Source organism: Apis florea, unplaced genomic scaffold (genome assembly GCF_048593485.1).
Source record: "Apis florea isolate Af1SG1 unplaced genomic scaffold, ASM4859348v1 contig_3793_pilon, whole genome shotgun sequence".
NCBI classification, from domain to species: Eukaryota; Metazoa; Arthropoda; class Insecta; order Hymenoptera; family Apidae; genus Apis; species Apis florea.
Genome location: NW_028256856.1, coordinates 1936528 through 1959849, shown reverse-complemented (window position 1 = coordinate 1959849; position 23322 = coordinate 1936528). Strand labels below are relative to the sequence as shown.

Below are 23322 nucleotides of genomic sequence, written 5' to 3'. Positions count from 1 at the left end.
GTCCCGTGCGAGGGGACATCGGGACCGAATCAGTTTATGCGCGACAGGTTCTGGAAAGAGAGAAAAAGAAGCCGAAAGCGGGAGAAAAGGGAGAGGAAGAAGGGAGGGTGGGAGGAGGAAGAAGAAGAAGAAGAAGATAGAGGAAGAGAGCCCAGGGGCCAACCAGATTGTGTATACTTTGCCAACTCTCCAACCTTCTGGTTCGCCGCCATGGAGAGACATTATTTACAACGGAGGCTTTGGTAGACAATGCTTGTGGGGTACCCGCGGCCATCTTTCGTTCCTTTTCTGTTCTCCATATGCAACAGCATCTGCCGTTGCTCCAACCGTCCTATCGGGCTTCTCTCCTCTTCACCGAGAAAAGGGAACAACCGACTCTCTCTACCTCTTCTTCTTCTTCTTCAGCTACACCCTCCGCCATCCGTCGATTCCCTCGTTCTACTACGAATTTCTACTACGAAGAATAAATCGAAATGAACCGTCGAGCTCGTAGCCGATCGCGAAACGCGTGATTTGGAGTATCCAAAGTTTCGAAGTCGAGCCATCCCTTGGAATGGTGCGGGATCTTCTGAAATTTCTTCTTCCTTTCGTTTTTTCCCTCGCCAACCAGTTCAAATAGCGGAGTATAATCTGTTATTGTCCGGCAGACGCGCAAGCTGGAACAGCTTGGGCTCATTCCGATTCAACGGATGCGCTATGATTAGCCGGGACACGGCCGCGCCACGGATGATGATGCTTCCTGCCCTGTATCACGGATCTTATCCACCGATCTATCCTTCAGCGAGACGGTCGTAACGTTCCGTTCAGCAGGTGTTCCGCCATCCCTCTCGACGGTTTTTGCTCCGCTCGGTGAAAGCTCGTCGACGGCGGCGGCCGCGTTTTATTACGATTCCCAAGTAATCACCTGGTCACCGTTCCTTCCACTTCCTTCGTAATTCCTCTCCATTGTGGCTCGTCCCTTCCCCAATTAAAACGCAATTTCTCATCACGGCCACGTGGTGGACGCAACGATCAGAAGGACCCTTGCTCGCCTCCTTCGTTGGTTTTTCTTCTTCCGCCATTTCCACGAGTGGAAGGGAGTGGAGGGGGGGGGGTTGGACTCCCGCAGCAGGTAGGTCCATCTCCTCTGACGACGACACGGAGGAGCACCGAATACTGGTTTTCTTGCGATATACACGGGTAACGCGTGCCTCTGTCACCCTGTCGGCGGCCATCTGCCGCGCCAGCTTCCGGCGAAGCGAGCCAACTCCGAGAGGCAATCGAATCGGCAGCGAAGCTTATCGCGAGGAGAGCAAAGAACGGGGAGAGGAGAAGAGAAGAGAAGAAGAAAAAGCGAGAGAGAGAGAGAGAGAGAGAGAGACGAGGTCCCCTCGGCTATCGGCGGAAGCGTAACATCCAATGCAATGGCGGTGGTTGGTAGCAGCTGGCTCTCTACGTGGCTGCTCTTCTTGCAGTCTGAAAACGAGTCGCGGTCTCCTCTCTTGCGCCAACTCGGTAGACTCATCCTTGTGCCGATCCCTCCGCCGGTGTACACGTACACGTATACGTCACTTATACACGTCCACCGGGCTTCTTCTCCTCTACCCGGAGGAGAGACAGTCGTGTATATATCGAGTTGGCAAGCAAGAGACGATTGCCGGACCCTGGCTCCCGCAAGAGCAGCCGCCCCAATAAAAACTCCGCTCCTCGAGGTCCTCTCTCGTTGCCTCCTCGTGCTCTCTCTCTCTCTCTCTCTTTTTCTTTCTTCTTCTCGTCCTTCGAGGAAGGAGGCGAAGAGGAGAAGAGGATTCTCCGCCTTTCGTTCTCTCCCTCGCCAGGAGGAACCGGGCGCGGTCCACGTTCCGACGTTTGACAGAACAAAAGACTATCGACCGAACACACGAAGTCGAAGAAGGCTTCCTCTTCCCTCGAAACTAGCCTTCTCGAGACTTTCCTCGTCCTGCTCCATTATCGAGCTCATCCTTCTCTTCCATCCGTCTTCCTTGCTTGCCTGTTGTTACTCGCTCTTTGATGTCTTGGAAACAGAGGGGGACACCAGTGCGCTACCGTCCTCCACGCGGTTCAAAGAGGAGAGAAGCGAGTTCGATCGTGTCGGCGGCACGAATACGCGCGCGTACAAATTACTGAAAATTGGTCCACTTTTTAACCCGGTCGGCCGCTTCGACACCGACCGGATACCGAGACCCCTCCACCTTTTCCACCGTTCCATGACAGCCGTCCCTTTCGTTCTTGTCGCACGCTTACCTTCCACGCTTACCTCCGAGAATGCGACGATTTGCGGACAGTTCTCCTGACTTCTCTTTTTCCCATTTTGCCGAATCATTTCGACGATCGAAGCGTAGGGCTGCGTGGACTAATTGGCGGCCTATTCTCTCCTAGACCGATCCTCGTAAGCGGTCGGTGTGGAAAAAAATCGGGCCAAATTCCGAGAACGAGCAGGAAACGGAACGATGGAGGGGGAATACAATTGAGGATTAATCATAGAGTAAGCAGCGTACGGATCATTAGAACGAGGCGAAAGATCGGCCCTCTTTCTTATTCGATGAGTCACGATCGCAAAATTTCATTTGCAACCCACGCGAATAACTACCTCCTCGAAGCATCCTGAGAAACACGGTTGAGAAATGGCGTTCGTCCTCGGTAGCCGGCGAATACAATTCATTCCACGCATAGTACTTTCGTTGCATCGTCACCTTCGTTGCTCTCGCGTGCCACTCAACGACGCTTAACTAATTAACGTAAAATTCGATCGGTCATGGAGAACCGTTCCACCTTCCCTCACTCCTGTCCGTGTGTACATGTATACATATGTACACGTTTGTGCGCGAACAACCCGTTACCTCGTCTCGTCTCGCTCTTTCCCGCGCAAAGAATATCGCCGCGGCGGCGACCGGTGTTAAAGGTCGGCCGATTTCCACGGACAAATGAAGTTGGCTCGAGCGTGTTAAACACCTGTAGAGAGATGGCGCAACCGGCCGCAAATTAACCGTGCACGGGCCATTTTCGCGCGATTCGTCGTTCGATTCGGACAGGGTTCGAGGAAGCATAAATTTTCGCGTGGCTTTCGATGATGGGGCGAGGATCGGATGGATCCAGATAAAAGTGGAAGGTGCTCGAGCCGATTTCGACCGCGTGACACACTCGAGGTTGGGCGAGGAGGGGTTATTAAGAGTTGTAAATCGATCTCGTTGGAATAATTTGCTTGCTTCCGTTCCGACCGGTGTACAGATTGCCGATAATCGCGTGGCTGCCAACGTACTGTGTAATTACGCGGGAAAAATTATTCGAAGATAATGCGAGAGTAATGCAAGGGGGAGGGCCTGACCTAATTAGCGACGCTCTTCTTTCTTTCTTTCTTTCTTTTTTTTATATATACACCTTCGATACGGCGTTTAACGAATAGAGGTGAGGACATTTAGCGGATGAGATACGCGTATGGGTTGTGAAATGAAGTGGAACAGGATGTAGGGAAGGCGATATGCCTCTCCTCTTTTCCTTATCCCTTATTATTTAATATATTAATCGTCGTTGTGGATTTCACCTGGTGAAAAAAAGTGGTGAGGGATGATTTTTTTTTTTCTTCTTTAACGAGAAATATAATGACACGACATTGACGTTGAAAATATGTAGATACTCGATAGCGTCTCGTGTATTTAACAAAATCTTCTATTCGCAATTTGGAGATATACCTATCTCCAGGTGTATTTATTGTATTAAGGAAATGGGACGAGATGTCCGGATCTACGCGAAGAGTTCAAGTTACTCGATATCTCCGGCCGAAAAGAAAGCAAAAAAAGAAAAGAGCGGAGATAAAATATATATCTGTCGGTCGGTGACGTTTCTGGACCACGGCAACCGAAATGTCACCGTTCGAAGCGAAGAGAAAGAGAGAGATTTCTTTTCGGAGGAAGCGATTGGCCGCGTCTCGTGGAATCGGGTTAATCAGCGAAAAAGAGGCACGGATCGAAATCGTATCGGCCGCTGTTTTCGAGGATCGTGTCGCGGAGAGATAAAGCGCGCAAAGGCGGACGTTGGCCGATCATCGGACGAAAGGGGAGGACCAGATTCTGGATGCAGCTGTCGCCTGCTTTAAAAGGCGAGCCAGCGACGACCGCCAGCTTTTCGACAAGACAGAAAATACGCGGAATTCATGGATGCGCGCGTCCCTCCACCACCGAGGAGGAGTTGGGATGGCTTCTTACGTCCGACCGTGTCGTGTCGTCCCCTTCTCGTTAACCGTTTACACATATGCCTCTCCTCGCTGTCGATGGACCCGGCTCGTAAATTAGTTGTAAATAGGGCAGCGCAACAAAAGGGGCACAAATTGGATCCCCTCTTTTCGCGTTTGAAAAGAAAAAAAAAAAAAAAGAAAGAAAGAACGAAACGGTGAACGAATATTAATAATTTTCTCATTGAATTTCTTCGCGGGCGAGAAATCGGTGTTAAAATGTGGCAAAAAGAGACGAGAGAGGGATTATTTCGGATAAATACGAATCCTCTTATGAAAGAAACAAACGAGAACGCACACGTATCTATTCCCGTTGTAATTAAAAATCAAAAGATCGATTCGATTCTCTTCGACTAACTGGTTATTTTTTACCCAGAGAGGTTAATCTTTGGTGAATAAATCATAAATCATCAGGCTTATTATTCATTTCAGGTTTGATATTTTTAAAAATGTAACGAAAAAACGGAACAATTCCTCTCGTTCTCGGTCGGCGAAGAATCGTCGTAAAAGTGCATAAAATAAATCCTCGATCCATTCGCGACGAATCCTTGGAGGTGATATTTCGAAGCCGGCGCGTACGGGCCCCGGCCATTGTATCCTCCTCCTCCTCCTCCTCGCGCTCATTAAATATTAACGAGAGTCTCAATTTCTTCATTTCGTTGATGAGTCGCCGCGCGCCATCCGAGAACCCGCATATAGATTGAAAATTAACTTATATGAGCGGCGGCGAAATATATGTGTATACAGCGCCGTACAGCTCGCTGCACTTATACGACTCCGGGGCCTACAATTTACACGAGAGGTCCCTATGTTGGTATAACCCCTAAGTAGAAGATCCTCGTCTTCTTTTTTCTTCCGCCTCTCGACCTTCCTCCCCCTCCTCCTCCTCCTTCGCCGCTTCTCCAGCCTTCTCCCACCCTCGCATCCTCGGCGGCCCTCCTTCCACGATTCTTTCACGCACGAACGTGAAATCCTTAAATACCTAATTTGATGCTAATTAGAACTCGCACTTGCTCTGAACGGGCGGATCTCGCCGCGTGTGGCGAAAATACGAGGGGAGGAACGATTGAACCGGTTGTCGCTTATTGATATTTCCAGGGAATTCGCGAGCGGGTTTCAAGATTTCACAGGATGTGAACGCGCGCGAATAAAATTTTACGTTTCATGGCGGTGTGCAGCGGCTCGCCTCTATTCGTACGGTTTGCCGGCTTCGAGGAGAGGCTTCGAGAAGGCCTCCTTTCGGGAAGGGATTGGGACTTAATTTGCGATTCAATTAAGAACGAGACTCTCCGGGGATCCTGTGAAACGTTGGATGATTTTGGGGCTACTTTGTGCGAGTCTTGTGAGAGCGGTTCCTTCCTTTCTTCCTTCTTTTCGAAACGATCGTTTCGATTTTGAGATTGAATTTATGGAGGGAAGAGGAATGAATGTAATGGTGATTCGAAGTAAGGAAAATATTAGCACGAGATGAATTTGGGCGGAGAATGGAAGAAAGTGATTAATGCACATTTTCAAAGTCCAGATGCGTACGTAACTATTTATTTATACGATAATAGTCGCACTCGAATGCTGCACATTAATTTTCATCTATACAGTTTTTATAATATAATTGTTCCACCCACGACGCTTTATTATTATTATTATTTTTTTTTCTTTTTTTTTTTTTTTTTCTTTTTTTCTTGTTTCGATTCTTTTTAAGACGCTGACGTACATTAATCGCTATGCTACGCATGCCTAACACGCGACTGACTGCCGCCACCTCGCCGACTGTGTGTGCACACTATTCCCCGCGATTCGACGCGTCGAGCCTCCATCTTCCGGGGGCGGGGAGGGGAAGATTTGTTTGTTTGTGTCGCAAAATGTGGAGAGAAAAGACCCGATCGCGGTAATTGACGAGATGTCGATTTGTCGAATGAGCGTGGAAATTTTCAAAAATTGGGCGAGGATAAATCGCGATATTTTAGAAATTCCAAAAGATCGGGACGATCTTTTTTAATATCTCGAAACGTCTCGTCGCTTAATTCGATAATCGATAAATATCATTTTTTTTTCCTTTTCTTTTCTAATTACGACGGTGTATATATATAAAAATTATAAGTTCTCGATCGCGCGTTACAAATAAATTTTCATCTTCTCGTCATAGGAATCCGCGTTTCTACTTTTTTTTTTTTTTTTTTTTTTCCCCTTTTTTTTTTCATTCTTCCGTTTACGAAAACGCTCAACGAGTGTATCACGAAAGTTCGTGTTTTCTTTTTTTCTTCTTATCTTTTTGTTTTTTCTCCCGATATCCATCACTTTGCTACACGACGATATAGGTCGGGATGATCCCAAGCCTTATTGTTTAACGTCGCTTGCGTCTGGCTAAAAAAAAAAACTTTGCGATCCGTCCGCCTAATTCTCATTGTTTCTAATATACATACTGCGTGTCGTCAGTGGTCGAACGAGTGTATCTCGTGTCGATCGAATCCAAACCCCCTGATTTAGACTTAATAACTCACTTTTCTACCATAACTCTTCCTTCGAATTTCCCCAATTTTTCGATCGAGACGAATAAACGTGTGAGAAACTCAAACATCTATGCGGTTATCGATAATAATAATAATTTCGAAGACATTGAATTCGATCGCCACATCGTACAAAAAAAAAGAATTTCGTGTCTTAGCGCTACTCGTATGTACTCGTTTTTCTTTTTTTTCTTTTTTTTTTTTTTTTTTTTCTTCTTTTTTTGGCACGAGGAGAGGAACGCCGTTTTACCACACCTGTCGCTCGTTCGTTCGCGATTCTCTAGCCCGTAAATCGCCGTTATCAAAAAGTGTCTTCGTGACACGGTACTCGGCTAAAAAGGAGGAGTGAAGCAGCGCGCGTAGTCGGGCCGGTGTGTGTATGCGCAAGATCGAGGTATCGAAGCGATAGGGGCCGTATCGATCCATCATGATCGTACATACTTTTATACTTCCGTCGAATGCGAGTTTAAAAAGGGAAGAGTTATCGTAAAAGGAATTTTTCCTCGATGATAAACATCTATCCTTTCTCCCTTGAAATGGCTCGTTCGTTACGTTCGAGGGAACAGTTAAGAGGCGGGAGAAAAGAGAAGAATAATCGTTCGAATAATCGTGTCTTCGAAATGAAAAAGATAAAAATTTCATTGTCGTGAGAACGGGTTTTGTCCCCGAATATCGATTACCACCCAACGGACCCAACTCGCGCTCTCGCTAGCGAGACAAACTATCGCCTATTAAGTAATTCTTTGGTAATTCGGATGTGCATGGAACTATGATTATTATCACTGATTACTTAAATATAAATCCGATCCAGCCGAAAACGCTGTGGCAAGCGTCTCCCGATCTCTGTCCTCCTGTTGCATTTCCTCATAGTCATAGGACCTCATTGACCGTTTCCTGGCGAGCGAGAAAGAATCGAATTCTTTCCTTCGTTTATCAATTTATCAGAGATTAGATTAGATAGTCTCGCTTTTAAGCTCGTTCACGCGCAAACCAAACGTCCGAAACGTTCGATAGTTGATGGATCGGCCGATCGTTTTTAGCGTTGCTCGCCACGTAAATCGAGCCTGGTGATCGATGAACGCTCGTTTGTTCTTGTTACCTGTAATTGACGTACGCGGATTGTTGTCGAAAGTATACGTACTTATATATGTGTGTGTGTGTGTGTGTGTGTGTGTAATCGCTGAAAGGCGTTTAACAGAATCAGCCTCGCTCAAACGAATGCGATAATTGCTAGGTTTTGACAAGCTCGTAAGGAAGAAACCGTTTCCAAGCTATTAGTAACCGCGAACATCTTCATTCACGTGATCGTCTCTTTCTTATTAATTAAGAAACCTAGGAACGAATTGAAATTGAAATCGCTCGGTGTTCCATCGAACAAACGACGCAATATTCTTTCACGGATCCTCCAAGATCAGGGAGCGATTCTGGGATCATGGTTGCTCGCCAAGAAATTGGTCAGAATGAGGTCTCTCTCTCTCTCTAAAAAATAACGAGTCCCCTTCGCCTGGATTTCGAGTCTCAGCGCCATCTCGGAGGAGGAATATTCGATAAATCGTAAATAGAAACTTGTCCTTCCTCGCGAGTTAACGTGAGGGGGAAAAACGTGGTCCGTTCCCTTCTGGAATCGATCCAGGAGAGGAGAAGAAGAAGAAGAAGAAGAAGAAGAAGAAGCTCCCTGAAAGTGGACGCTTCGAAAAGAGAGAGAAAAAAAAAAGAGAAAAAAAGAAAAAAATCGTGGAGGAAAGGGTGAAGAAAGAGCGAAGATCCTTCATCCAAGATGGCTGGAAAGGCTGCTGTAGCTGTCTTCCTCCATCTCAAGCCGTCGTCAGTAAAGATCGGAGAAGGAGACCTGAGAGGAAACGCCGGAATGTAGGTGATGAAGAGCGTGGAGCTCCTCCATCGAGGTCGACGGCATGCTGTTGCTGTCCCCCAGGATGCTGGCTGCCGGTCCTACGTTCGGCGAGCCGGCCGTGTTCGAGGGCACCGGTGTGCCTGGACACCCCACGTTGCTCGTCGTCGTGTTGCCCTCCTGCCTCATCATGTTCCGCCGCCATTTCGCGCGGGCGTTTTGGAACCAGACCTGAGCGGGGCAACCGAGAATCTTCAGGGCCTCGTTTCTTCTTCCTTCGTTTCGCGACGATTCTCTCTTTTTTTTTCTTTTTCTTTTTTTTTTTTTTTTTTTTTTTTGGCAATGGATCGACGAAGAAGACGCACGAATGAGAATCAAGAATGTGAAACGAGATGATATCGATCGATTCGAATCGAGGGAAGGAAATGTGATTGAAGGGAAATTGGAATATTAAGCGGTCGATTATACTAATTTTTTTCATCTCTCGAGATTACGCGCACAGAGATAGGAATTATCGATACGAACGATGCTCGACATTTTTTTTATTTATCTTATATCTTGATAAAGTAAGAAAAGGAGAAAAGAAAAGAAAAAAACGATCGGTCGGCTAATTATCGTTGGCTCGAGATCCGAGTTCGAACGTTCGATGCATAACTCGGGAATAAGGAAATGGGTGGGTGAAATTTATTTTATCCTACCTGAAGCACCCTCTTCGAAAGCCCCGTCTTCTGCGCCAGTTGCTTGAGGTCCTTCGCGTCCGGATTCTGATTTATAGCAAAATAATTCTTCATCGTCCGCAACTGATGGTGCTTGAAGCTCGTTCTCATCCGCTTGGTTCGTTGGCTCTGGTGCACGGGCCCCGGTGAGCCGACAGACGCTTCGTACGCCGCCAATGATTCCATGGACGAGGACAGTTCGGTCGGGTGGAGAAGCTCTGCAATCGAATTATTATCCCCCTTCGATATTTCGATAAACTTTGGATTTTTAATTGGGAAATGCGTTCCAATTCTTTCTTATAATTCTACGTTTTCTACGTGATTCAAGTTTGGAAGCTTGATCTTGATTTCGTCCGGTATAAGAGAATAATTGTAGCGGAAATAAAAAATTAATCGAGGAATTGAAATTTGAACGGTATATGAAAATATACGAGTGAAAAGAAAAATGAAATTTCTCTTGTTCGCGATAAATAAAGTCAAGATGGTGATTGAACGTGTTATTGGCGAGCATCGAATGACGGAACGAACGATCGATTCGGTTCTGATTTTTCTTAAGAAGGATTAACGAACGGCGAAAATAAAGATGAGAGGAGTGGAATGGAACACATGGACTTTCTCGATCCGATCGGCTTATGAGACACGCAGTTGACGTAAAAAGATGGAACAGCGATCGGGTGAAAAAAGGCAGGCGTCGATCGAACGATAGAAACAAACAAAACGGTGGATGGTAAACGAGAGGATTCCTCTTTGATCGTTGGTGAACGGTGGTGCTCGTGATCCATCAATCGGTACCAATCAACCGACTATCTGACCCATCTATCGAACGATTTGTTCTTCTGTTTGGCGACAATCGTGGAACGGAGATCTTAGAAAATGATCAATGCGAAAGAATTTTTCGATGGCGGATGGCGGCCGAAATTAGATCCTCGAGAGAAACTCGAGGAAGGTTATCTCTCATCGTCCATGCGTCTTTCGTCAAGTAACGTGGGATTTTGTAACAACGGAAAACCAGCTACTATTTATAATTCAATTTTTAAATTAGCATACAAGGCGTGCTCGTCATTTTGAATTCTTGAAAATTGTATCGTGCAGGACAGGTGCAGCGATAAATTAGAGAGAGCAAAAGTTGAGATAGGCATCGAGAGATATAATATTACTCGTATCTCCTCTTCTACCTGCTCCTCAACCCTCCCTTCTCCTAAATTAATTCGTCTCTAATTCGTTTCTATTCGACGATTCGAATGGACGATTAAAAATCAATTTTAATAATCAAAATATAATAAAATTTCCAGCTCTTCCATCATGTCGTCTTACAAGATTCCAACGACAATTAAAATCCTCGAACGAGTACTAGATATTCTTCATGCTTCTTCTTTTTTCAATCGTTAAATAACACAGATTAGAACTTGAAAAAAACTTCGATCGCACACTTTCATTCGATCTCCAGGATCTTCTCGTTCTCCGTCCAAGAAAAATGTAAAATGGGGGGACGAGGCGAATTTCCACGCGCGCAAGAATGGAAATTTCTTCGCGATCGGATAAAAGCGGAGGCTCCCCCCTCCCCGGGAGCGCAGGGGACGACATCGGTGTGCAACGGTTGCGAAGCCGTTGCGCGCCGGCGGAGCGAAGGAACGCATCCAATAAATAAGACGACGAGGGTAACCATTGAATTCAATCGGAGAGAAAGAACGGGTTCCAGGCGACGTTCGTGGACAGCCGCTGCGCGCCAACCGGGGACAGGGGGGCCGAGTGGACCACGACCAGAAGTAAATCCCCGAGCACGTATCCGCCATTACTGTTTATTGTCCCGAACTTCCATTCCCTGCGGACGCGACGTTGGCTCGCGATCCAGAAAAGAGAGGAGAACACCGACGTTGGAATTCGTTTTGTTGGCGAAAGGGTGAACGACACCGATTTTTCTCTCCAGGATCGGACGGAGAGCGAATTTTCATCTTAATTCCCGAGTTTAGAGAATTTTCCCGGATGCTTGGCTCGGAAGACTAGACCAAGATCGTAACCATTATGAAACTTGAAACGTTCGAGTCGTACGTTTCTTCTCTTTTTTTGAAATTTTTCCAATCTTAATATTAACAGTGAAACACGCTGGGTACGGATGAGAATGATGGATCGTTTTAAAGGAGATTACATTTCGAGTTACAGTTTGGGGACAATAAAACGATTCGAAACGATTGGATTTTTACCACCCAGAGGTTGGCCACCACTGTATCGTTCGAGGCAAGAAGCAGTTTATATAACCCGTTTATATCCAATATACGGGAAAAATCGAGCGTTTTCTATACTCTGCTGGAACACCGTGGACAAAAAGCGTCTCGAGTCACGTTCGACCTAATCCGACCGAATGGATGGGAGGGGAAGCCAGTTTCCCCGCGCGCAGGACTACACCCATTCATTGCACGGCCGGCTCGAGAAAAAGCGAAGAAAATCGAACGGCTCCGGCTCGATTCCCAAACGGTTCGCTTTCCCTCCAGAAAACCAGCTCTATCAATAAACGGGGGGCGGACGGAGGCCTGCAAAAGGAATACGCAAGTTTTTTTCATCGAGCTGGCCTGGTTCCCAAGCTCCTCCGAGCACGAAAAAGGAGGGAGGAGGAGGGCGGATGGGAGGGGGTGAGGGGGGGCGAGGGAGGGACGGGGTTGGAGGACGAGGGTTTTCGTTCGGTTCAAGAATGAGATTACAATTTGTCAGGTGCTGGTCCTGAGAGGGCGAAATCACGCGGATGGCACGGACGGAGAAGCGGCGAGGGCCGCCTCTTGGCAAGAAACTCGCGCGGCCGGCATTATAGTGTTCCGCCGGCCATTCTGCTGGCTGCGGCCACGTATTGGCCGCGGCAGCATTCTTTTCCTGCCAGATCGGCCAATCGATGCATCTCGCCACCGATACCCATCTGTCACTGTCCGAGGGGCCTAGCCTTTTCTCCGTTCGCGCGACCGGCGTGCCTCGAATCTCCCCGCTCAAATCCACCGCTTCGTCGTCAATCCTCTCTCTTCCGGTGCTTTCGCCCAACATTTTTCTTTCCTTTCTTTCCTTCCCTCCAATTCTTTTTATCCCGCGTTTAGTTCGAGAGAATCGGGTGTTGCGTTTTAACAGAATTTGCAACGTGCTTTGGAATGTCGCGATGAAAATTCTGTTGAAAATATTTTATCCGCGTGTGTTGTTCGGACGAGAGCAAATATTCCGATCGGAGACAGACGATTTTCAGGAATCAACCACCATCCCTTGGACGAACTTGTCGAGCTCAGCCTGCTGAGAAGGGTAATTTTTCAGGATGGCAAGAACCGTAACAGCGAGGACGAAGGTATTTTCGGAGGCGAAGAAACGTGGACTTATCGCGGTCGCAATTCCAACGATCCATCGAACGCGGCTGCCGACGTCCCGCAGACGAGAATAGTTCGAGGGATCCGGCGGCCCGTCTTGCAAAAAGTGTCCCAATTATATATAAAGACAATAAAACGCGAGGCGGGACCGGCGGATTCCCACCCCGTCCAAGGTTGGACGAGGCTTCGTGCCCCGATTTTATGCCCGTCGATCGTAAATTCCGAAACTGATCCCAGCGCGTCGATTATAAAGAAAGTAAGGGAGGAGGAAGGGAGAGTATCTTATACGCCGGGTATTAAACGAATTTGGCGGAAGGCGGATGATTTTGAGGATAATCGATGGTTTAGAGGGGAGAGTGAGTTTTCTTGTAGATTTTTCTGAACTAACATTATGGAAAATTTGAATCTTTGTGTACGAGGATCGGGTTATTAAAGTGGTTGAAGTATTATGAAATATCTAGGGTTGAATAGCGGATCGTAACGATAATTGTAATCGAAGCATTTGAGATCCGATTACGATCCTCGTTTGATAAGAATTTACGAATGAAGGAGTACAAATCCGAAGCAACGTGAGACATTCGCACAATCCTCATCTTTGTCTGTCCACTCGCCTCGTGTATTTCACCTTTCCCTTCTCTCTCGCGAGTTTTAATGGAAGAAGGAAGGTGGCCACATGTTGCGGCGTATCGAAGCAGGCCAATTTAAGCGGCCGCCAAAAGCGAGGACGCGCGTTGCCTCTCGAAAAGGAAAATGGTTGGAGCGGGTGTCACATGTCCGGCGCGTTGAGCACGAAAGTGCCTCGCCACTTGCGTCCATGGATCAATTAAACGGGCGAAATTTCGCCGAAGAATTGCTCGCGTGTGCGTCGATGAGGGAACACCTAACGATCGCGAACAATCTCTGCTCCGATTCTCGAAAAACCTCGTGCAAATGTTTGCTCACCGAAGGAACCAGCCCATTATACTCATTGCTCGGCAAATAATACAACTACCCCGGCCAACCTGCCCGATTCGAGGGATGGTGGAGAGCGAGAAGAAGAGGTCCAACCTACTCGATTCTCGAGAGATGGAGAATATGGAGAGAGAGAGAGGAAGAGAGAGCCTGCTCGCATCGAGGAGAATGTGAAACGAGAAAGAGATCTAAGAGAGATCTATTCTTTATTCGAAGGATGGAGAATATGAAATGAGAGGGATCTAACCTTCTTCTTTGCTCGAAACAAGACGAGGAGAGGAGAGGAGAATGAGAAAGAGTAATAGGGTTCGACTAGGGGGTGGAAAAGAGAGAAGGGGATGGGGTAGCACGTGTTCCCATGGTTTTAAGACCTACGTTTGAAAGCAAGCACCCCCGTTTACCATCCGGTCCAATTATCCCTCCGGCAACCCTTTCCATCCCTCTCTCGCGTTATTTCACCGCTGCCAATTACACGTATTTGCGTCCTCGACTCGGAGACTCGATTCTTGTGAATTCTTTATTGTTTCGACTACGGGACAAGGAACAAAGGGCGTTTTTCTTCGTCCCTCGCCTAGTTCCACGCCCGCTGCGATTAATCGGATTGTTGGGGTCGCGATCGAGGGCACGGATCGATTTTGCAAAGAATTCTCTCCAGAATTTTACGTCATCGTAGGAAAAAAAAAAAAAAAAAAGAAATCTTACCGAGAGCGCCAGCTGCCAGCCTCATGGTGACAGGTAGGTCGGAGCCGGTGACTTCGGACAGCTTGCGCTTCCTGGGCCGGCCCTTCTGCACGGCGCCGGACGAGGTGATGGGGCTCTGCTCGGCGGCGCTGTAATAAGCCGGAAGCGGCGACACCCCCGGCGAACCGATGTCCTCGATACTCGTTGCTGCGCCCCCGTAATCCCCAGCGCAGCACAGCAACTCGTAGTGGGGTCTTGGGACCGACCAGCTCGTCATTCGTGAACCTTGCTGTCGAGTATTTGAGTGGCGACCCTGCGTTATCCCCCGAGTTCGATGAACGGGCGGACGCGCGCGCGTAACACGCTCGCGAGAGGCGATAGACGAACGGGCCGGCCCGCTTACCGCTCGATCCCCTATTCTTCCCTTCCTTCTTTTTCCACCCAACTATTCACCACTCCTCCCCCCCTATTTTTCACGTTTACCACGAATGATAATGAGAAACAGGGATTCACGTTTCTTGATTTTCTTGACAAATACAGTGGAACTCCAACCGGATCCAGCTCGATCGATCGTTCACGAGGACGTAAAATAATTTTGGATTGCATCGCTCGCAAAATTGTATCTAAATATAATCCGCTATATACTTTGTTTCGATCGTTTATAAACGGAGTTCCATCGTATCTAAGATATTGCTCCTCCGAAAATTTCGAGTTTAAATTCCCTCCTTCGTTTCAACCGGCACGTTACACTCGATCCGTCTCTTCTCTCTCCTCGAAATAGAAATAACGAAGTATCGAAGCGAAGATCGCGTTTATTTCACCCGTCGATCGAATCGCGAGCGGCAAGCGGCACCGCGACGTCTTTCCCTTTACGAGAGCGCGCGTCGAGCTCGATTCTTTCTCTCTCTCTCTCTCTCTCTCTCTCTCTCTCTCTCTTTCTCTCTTCCTTTCTCTCTTTCCGTTCTTCCTCGTCTCGGAGAATCGAAAGAAAAAAAGAAAAAAAAAAAAAAAAGGGAAGGAAAACCGGATTCACCCGCGCCCGAGGGCCTGTCATTATTATTGCGAACGAACGATAATAAGTGTCGCACGTCGACGCGCCTCGTGTTTCTGTCACTCTCGTCATCAAACTCGTTGATAACAAAGAGACGGCCATTTCGAGGATGGTAATTCGGGCTCGTGTTTCTCACCTACAGTAGACCAGGCCGTCCCTCTGCCCGAAATGATCGCCCTTGTTCAGCGGGGTGCCGCATGAGGCGCATGTGAAGCAGGCCACGTGGTACACCAGATCCCTGGCGCGCATCACCAGCTCCGTGGCGGAGATTCCCGCTCGGCATCGGGAACATCTTCCGGCAAACAACCTGGGGAAAGATTGTCGATCCTCTTTCGATTAATGCGGCGCGGCTCGGAAAGGAATATCGTTCGTCCATCGTGTTTTTTAATATATATATATATATACGGTTAATTTAATCTCGAAATGAAAATCTCGGTTAAAAAGAATATATTTGAATCGAAATATAATGGACGGTATATAATATAGGCATTTTACGATGTTGTTAAATCGAGACGAGAGTATATCGTAATAAAGGGGGTGTGAAAGTGAAAAAGTGGATGAAATTTGAGAGTCTCGTGAGGAATAAATTTAAGTTGAACAGTTAAGGTTGAGTATCGTTGGTATTTGCGATTATGGTATTTTACGAAAAATAAGCGCGCCTCGTGATCGAAACGGAAATGATAAAAATGTTAATGGATTTTGGTCGTTGTAACGTTGTTATTGTTATTAAAAGTTACACGTATCGTTAAAACTTTCAAATCCTTTCTTCACTCCGATAACTTTTAACGAGTGTATGATATTTCGCGATATATTATCCTCACGCATGTCTGTTTACACGTTTTCTTCTTTTCTCTCTCTCTCTCTCTTTTTTTTCGCGTTAATCCCGCGCGTATTTACCTTCATTCTCGATATCGTTGTTATTACATCATTTTTGCAAGCAACGTATATAATCCGGCGCAAATACGCAAATAAATAAATAAATCAGAGCGTGGCGCGTACACCGGGCCGATCGAACATTTTTATAATCGAATGAGTTTCAGCATACGATAAACGGACGCCCGGTTAATGCAATTTACGATCGCTTACTTTTTGCCCGATCGCATCCACGGAAATTTCAATCTCGATTATATCGATCCGCGATGAAGTAGAACGATATCAACCGTGCCTGGTCGCCCACTGGTTCACAATAGTTCTCAAGAAACGTCAAAATTTTGTTGTCCAAAAAATTGTCAAAATACGCGAATCGCGTTCCATAGCAATTCTGAAATATCTATATCGATCCTTATTAGAAACTTTGGTTTATAATTTCTCTCGATGCTGTTCGCTTATTTACACCCTACTTTTTCGATCCCAAGAATTCTGAAACTTTCTAAAGCGTCCGCTTGGAGCAAATTTATTTTTATCTCGCCCTCGCGAACGAATAGAAATCCCTTACCTATCCCACATCCAGCCCGACTCAACGACTCAACAACTCTACGTCCTCTATCTGCCCACCAATCAACCCTCTTAATACGAAACCGTTTCGTATCCAGCAATAGAGCAACCGTAGGCGAGGCAGAGCCGAGTTCTCGTTCCGGGTTCTTCCTCGTTCGATCACGCGTTCTTCGTAGAATCCCCTAATTACGAAATCAACGATCCCGATCGTCGCTCGAATTCATCGATCCTCCGCCTTCCCTCCCCCGGTTCGCACGTGACCTCCGTTGTTCGTGACTATCGGCTCGAACCAAAATCGGAGAACAATGCAGCTGCCTGCCTCCGCCTGGGTCCGCGTTTTTCTTCCACCAATACACCATAACGTCCTCGAAGGGAGGCGGAGGGGAGAGGAGGGAGGGAGAGGTGGGATAAGGGTTTCCTTGGTGGCCTGTCTCCCTCTCTCTCTCTCTCTCTCATATCGGCGATCGAGAGGAGGAGGCGAGGTTACAGTTTTCGAAGCGCGAAAACCAAATAGAGACAAAGGGGTTGGCCTGGATATGGATCGTTGCATATTGCATGGGAGCCAAGCCCGGTGTATTCTTCTCTAACGAACCGGCAGCCTCGAGTCCCTGGGCCTTGGGCGTGTTGTGCACCCTCGTCTGGAATCTCGTCTGGATCGAGGATGACGAGGGGGTGGAGGACGGTGGATGCGAGGGATTATTGGTGGAAAACGGGAATTTTACTTAAACGGGAATTAAGGAAACGGTGTCGGTGTCGAGATCGGTTTTTTTGTCCACGCGTGAAAAGAAAAATATTGAACACGAATCAACGTGGAGCATTAAAGAATTTGCAAACATGGATGTAATTTCGTACATTTTTTTACTATACGTGTAGTTCGTCTATTGATTGAAATTTCTCGTGATCGAAGAAAAGAATTATATATAGCCGTTTTATATATATATAATCTTTCATCTTGGTCGTATCGTAGACAATGGTTGATTCGCTGATATCGCGAATGTACAAACACGTCCGCTTCGCGTACGAGGATAGCAGGATCCTTATCTTGCAGGAGAGGGTGGATTCTTTTGACGAGATGCCTTTGTTTGCGCGATATTATATTTCGCTGGGGAAAGCTTCCGTGAAGGAGAGCTTCCGGCTGTAAAGCCGCACGTTACGCTGCATTCGTTATGTCTTTCGTTTCTGGAGAAGAAATTCGTTTCAATTTCCCGGCCGTAACAACCCGGCTTGCTGAAAAATGCTACTCGTCGGACCCGGCTTTGTTCCCTTTAATTATTCCGTTTCATCGAGGCTCGCGCGCAACGCGTACGCATCACTGATTAGCGATGATTACAGGATCCTGGGACGAGGGAACCTCGCGACCTAATCCCTTTTTCCCGTCATTAAAAAGAAAAAAAAAAAAAAAAAAAAGAGAGAAGAGGGCGAAAGAAATAACAAGGAAACCGAGATGCTGCTTCGAGATAATATCGTACGAAGAAAGAGAATTTCATTCTTTTCGCACAATTTTCTCCTCTTCTTTTTTTTCTTCTTGCTCGATTAATTAATTCTCGAAGATATAACGATACAATGTAACGGAAAGGAAAAATTTCGTTTCTTCTCGCACAGTTTTCTTCTTCTTTTTCTTCTCGTTTGACTTCAAGATATGGTGCTTATTTTTATTTTTTTTTTTTTTTTTTTGTCAATTAATTCATACATCGGGAGGAAAGAAATCGGTTATTACTCGGTCGTTGGACAAGGATATACTTTCGCGGTGAATAATTCATAGGGGATTGAATATTTAACGCCGGTTTTCCGGAGGTCCCCGAACCTCGTCAATTTAACAATTTCAATCCGGTTAATGCGAAACGGAAACAAGGAACACCAGGAGGGAAACACGATACGGGAGAGGAGAAGGAACGATTCTCACGCTTTCGAGGAATTATGCAACGCGTGCTCCTCCAGCCGCCGTCCGCTAACTGCTCTCTCTGAATTTCAACGAGAGCGCCGTTTTCATAGGTTGAAAAACACAATAACAGATCCGTCCGCGTGTAATTACCATTTCCACAATGGCCGAGTTTAACGTAATTAATTTCATTCATCGAGATTTTGCATTTTTATATCTTAATCTAAACGGAGGCGCATAAGAGAGCTTTCTCGCATAAGGAGCGCAGGGAAAATTTGTTTCGCTTCGCGCATAACTGATTATCTCTCGTTACATCGGAACGCGAGGTTAACACGCGTTTAAATTTGAAATATAACCCTTTGTCTCCTTGCGAGGGAAAATTCAAACCGATATGAGAATAACACTTTCGTACCATTCTCCTCCCCGGCTCTTCTCTTCTAATAATCCTCTTAAATAATATCTTCTTGAATCTCCGTTCCCTCTCGAGGAAACAGGAAATCGTCAATTTAATCGTATCAATTAAATTATCGTACCTGCTTCCGGGAAGTGAAAATTTTCTCCAAAGACTTCGTTAGGGAGGAAGATTTTTTTTTAAAAATTTTGAAACGAAACGAAACACGGGAGAATTACAATATTTGAGAGTTTTCAATTCCTCGAGTTATTCACTTCTCGCGAGGAAAAGGGATCCTCGGAATGAAAACTCGAAAACTCTCGAGAGAATTCTTTTCGAGACGCGAAATATTAGGGAACGAGATTCGAAAACGCGCGCGTTTGATCGATCGAAATTGCAGCAATGGCGGGTGCTGGAAGAAAAACGGAGTGTCGCCCGGGCAGAGAATGGGGTGACCGCTGGAAATCGTGACCGCTTGTTTTTATCGCGCCGAACGTATCACCGTGGCAAGAATTTCGGGTTAGTCCTAGGACAAGGAACGGCTTAGACCTGGCCATTAGTAGACATTTTGTGTGGTCCTGGGCCGAGTTTTGAGCGGGGCGGACGCTCGTATGCAAATTCGCGGATACCCTAATAAATACTGAAACGGGAAGCCCGGGCCAATCGACGATCTTGCATTAATTTCGCGCGTCATCCCGCGCGTAATTCGACGTAAAACGCCACGATGAATGGCTGGATTCGATTTTGCTTCGAAAAGGAAGGGGTGGTTGTGTAACCACATTTCAACAGTAGGAAAAATTTCGAAAATATCGTAGAAATAATCTCCTATATTATTCAGAATTGCGCGATACGAGTACGTAGAAAACGTGGGATAAAATTTTTCATCGATTCGAAGCCGAGGCTTCAAATCGACGAATTACGTTATGTTACTTAATGTTATCACAAGTTCGTTATGCATCTATAGATGTAAATTCAAATAAAAATTTCGAGAATCGCGTCCAAGACGAAGCCAAGACCGGCCGAATCCCCGAAATAATCGCGAAAACACGAGCGTGTCCTGAACACGCTCCTTAGAAACGGAATTCCGCGCGGTCCAAGTCTAGTCCCCCTCCCCTAATCCTCTTACGACTACTTGCACCAACCTATAATAATCCTCTTTGCAGTAGATGTTGCCGTCCCTGGCGAAGCACGTCAACTCGGCGGCGAGGGGCACGCGGCAGTGGCAGCAACGAAGACAGCCGCAGTGCCACGCGCGGTCCGCAGCCCTTAGGTACCATCGCTCGGCTATCTCCCTGCCGCAACCCCCGCAACCGAGGACCCCGTCGGTGTTGTTGTTCTCGCCGCCTCCGAGCTGCCGGTTGCTGACGGCGCCATCCCCTGGCGGGGGCGTGCTGCTCCCGCACCCGACTTCCTTCAGCATCTCGAAACGGACCGCCGCGGCCACCGGCCCATTCTGCCACAACAGAAATCCCGCCTTCCTCATTTCTTCCTCGAGAAATCTTTCTCCTTACTTTTACTTAACGAAACTTCGCCTCGATCCCTTCGTGTCGTAAAAAAGGGACGATAAAGCGTGAAAGAAAAGAAGAAAAAACGGGTTGACGCTTTAAGCGCAGCCACAGATCCCATCGATTTTCCACGTATTCCACTCTCGAATCCACTCGTCTCCGATTTCACCGTGAAAATTCATCCGACGTGACTTTCTCTCTCTCTCTCTCTTCTCTCTCTCTCTCTCTCTCTCTGGCCATAGTCATCGCGATGACGAGGCTCGGAAACCTCGAAGGACTCCTCCTCCTCCGGAGGCGGCGGCGAAGATGAGGTGGGGGCGGAGGAGGCGGCCCGGCATTCATTCAGGACACTTCTCGGCGGCGGCGCACGCAAGAACCGATGAATGAAAACAATTCGTGACTGCTGTCCCGTTAATGAATGACTCCCGGGGCAGTGGCTCTCTCGGTTTCGAATCGGCCGCGAGCTAATTAGTAGAAGCTTGCGGATCGCCACAATAACTCAACGTCCTTTACGAGCGCGGGCCGCACGTGATTTCCGTAAGTTAAATGGAAGGTGACGTCGGCTGGAATCACCGTACACCTCGTTCCACCCAAGGTGACGCCGTTTTGCTGCCGCTTGTCACCCGCCGTATTAGACCGAACCGTGTGCACGCTGATTTACAACTGTTACTCCACTCTCCTTTCCCTTTTCGCCTCGCCCTTCCCGCTTTTCGATCTCGCTCCACGAGGGTCTCCACGATTCTTTGCTGGGTTTCTTTTTTCTTTTTTTTAAAAAGCGTGCCGATTATTCAGATCGCAGATCGAATTAATATTAATTTGTGCTGTATCGATACGCGATAACTAATAGTAGATTTCGCACGAGACGAGTTTTCGTATTTCGCGTTTTAATTTTTATATGGAATTGAAAAACGAAAGATTGGAGGATAACGACATGGTATAAATCTTGCGAATAATTTTACGTAATTATTACGAACGCTTGGAAAGAGATCGAAGTTGGTTCGATCTTCCCGACATCTCGATTAAACTCGCTAATTTCCGATTTCGATCCCCGCTTACCTGAGTGTTCGTAGTTCGACCAGCTGCGATCCACGCCGGTGGATTTCACCGACGCTACCGACGCCCTCGACGCTTCCTCCGCTCGCTCGCTCGCTGTCTGCCGTCGCTTCCCGTCAACCCGTTCCCACAACCTCGTGAATTTACACCTCGAGCCTGGCTATTTCCATCCGGATGGTAGCGGCGATCTTGAAGCAAACGAGCACCACGATGGTTTTCCAGGCTCGATAGGGGAGGGGGGGATTTGACGACGAAAGAGTGACGACGATCGAGAGTGACGGCGTTTCGATAGACCGTCGGGGGAACAGCGATGGATTGGAAAGTCGAGGCGAAGAGAACGATTGGACGATCGAAGCGCGCTTCGTTTCGAAAGGAAATTTAAAAATTTATTAAGGTTATTCTTTTTTTTTAAGGCTCGAGTTATCTTTAGATTGATTCGTTAATTTTACGTTCGAATCCAATCCTCTCGGAATCGAAATTTTTCCAGAGTATTGAATAATCTTTCGTTCAGAGAAGAAGATTTATCGCGTAATCGCGTAATAGTAATAGGCACGAGCATTGAGCGAAAGGTTAGGTCGTCAAATTTAAAACTCCCAACGAACAAAATCTGCCGCACAATCACCTCCCCTCAACAACCCCACCACGTCACGAGGATTGTACAATACAACTCGCACAATACAGAAAATACATTCCACCGTTATCGCTTAACCACTGATGTCACATCATCCCGAAACCTTGCCAATCTTGCTCCGATCGTCCAACCTTCTCTTCCCTCGACCACCACCATTATTATCCAAATTATCCACCTCTCCTCTTACGCCTCTACCTGTCTTCCCTTATCCTCCTCCTCCTCCTCCTCCTCCTCTTCCTCCTCCTCTTCCTCCTCCTCCTCCTCCTCTTCTCCTCCTCCTCCTCCTCCTCCTCTCCAACCCCTTCGAACTCGCTCTCTATCACCTTCTTCTCCCGCAGAGGATCATCACCAAGGATCGCCAGCTCGTGGAAGCGGCCACGACGTCCTCGCGTGGCGATACGCGGACGGAGCCGTGGCGGAAGACGCCGCGCCTGTTTGGAGCCTCGGCAGCAGCAGACGGCCTCTTTTTTCGCGAGAGGGAAAATCGTGGCGCGGCTCGCGGGTAGAAGGTCGGCGGACGAGTTGGTGGCCGCGAGGGAAGCTCGGCGACAGTAGGATCCTGGGCTGGCCGGCCAGGGCCAGGGGCGGACGTCGGCATGGTAGAACAACAGGGGTTGGCGTGCACCGACGCCACGGGGCCACGGGGTGGGGTCTCGGGTGGATGGGGGGAGGGTAGAGACGTCGGGACGCGCGGCGTTTGCGCCGTGCCGCGCCGCCTCTCCTTCCTCGTCCAACGCGACGCCTACCGCCTCGAGCCGTCCTCGTCGCCCGCTTTCCTCGTCTAGTCGACCACGAACGAAGCCGGATCGCAAGAATCACTCGGAACGACTCGCCTCGCGGGTGTCAATTATGTCATCGGGTTTGTGGGATGTTGCCACCTTCTTGAGCACGCTGCCCGTCAAGCTGGAGGGAGCTGACGACGCTTCTTGTTGCGCTCGTGTTCAGGGATAGGAAGCGAAGGGATGATTCCACGGTGGACTCGATTTCCTTCGGATTCCTGTTCTATATATATATGTATGTATATATATTGTACGTACGACGAGGAGAGGCGATTGAGACGAGGTAAATTAAAATCGACAACGATCATTTCTCGAATATCCGCGTTTGAAATAAA

At 47.5% G+C, this 23322-nt stretch overlaps 1 protein-coding gene and 1 long non-coding RNA gene across 2 annotated transcripts in view; one reads left to right on the top strand and one right to left on the bottom strand.

Annotated features, from left to right (window-relative positions):
• LOC147656379 (uncharacterized) overlaps positions 1-23322 on the top strand; it is an 83820-nt gene that overhangs the window by 15848 nt on the left and 44650 nt on the right. The gene's annotated exons all lie outside the window — the stretch shown is intronic.
• Positions 5737-21874, bottom strand: LOC100872145 (LIM/homeobox protein Lhx9). The gene is made up of 6 exons (XM_003697202.4): positions 21581-21874; positions 20162-20472; positions 15452-15622; positions 14286-14518; positions 9280-9515; positions 5737-8812 (listed from the first exon to the last, which is right to left on the bottom strand). The coding sequence occupies exons 2-6, from the start codon at positions 20437-20439 to the stop codon at positions 8558-8560; spliced, it is 1173 nt and encodes a 390-aa protein (XP_003697250.1). The 5' UTR covers positions 20440-20472; positions 21581-21874; the 3' UTR covers positions 5737-8557.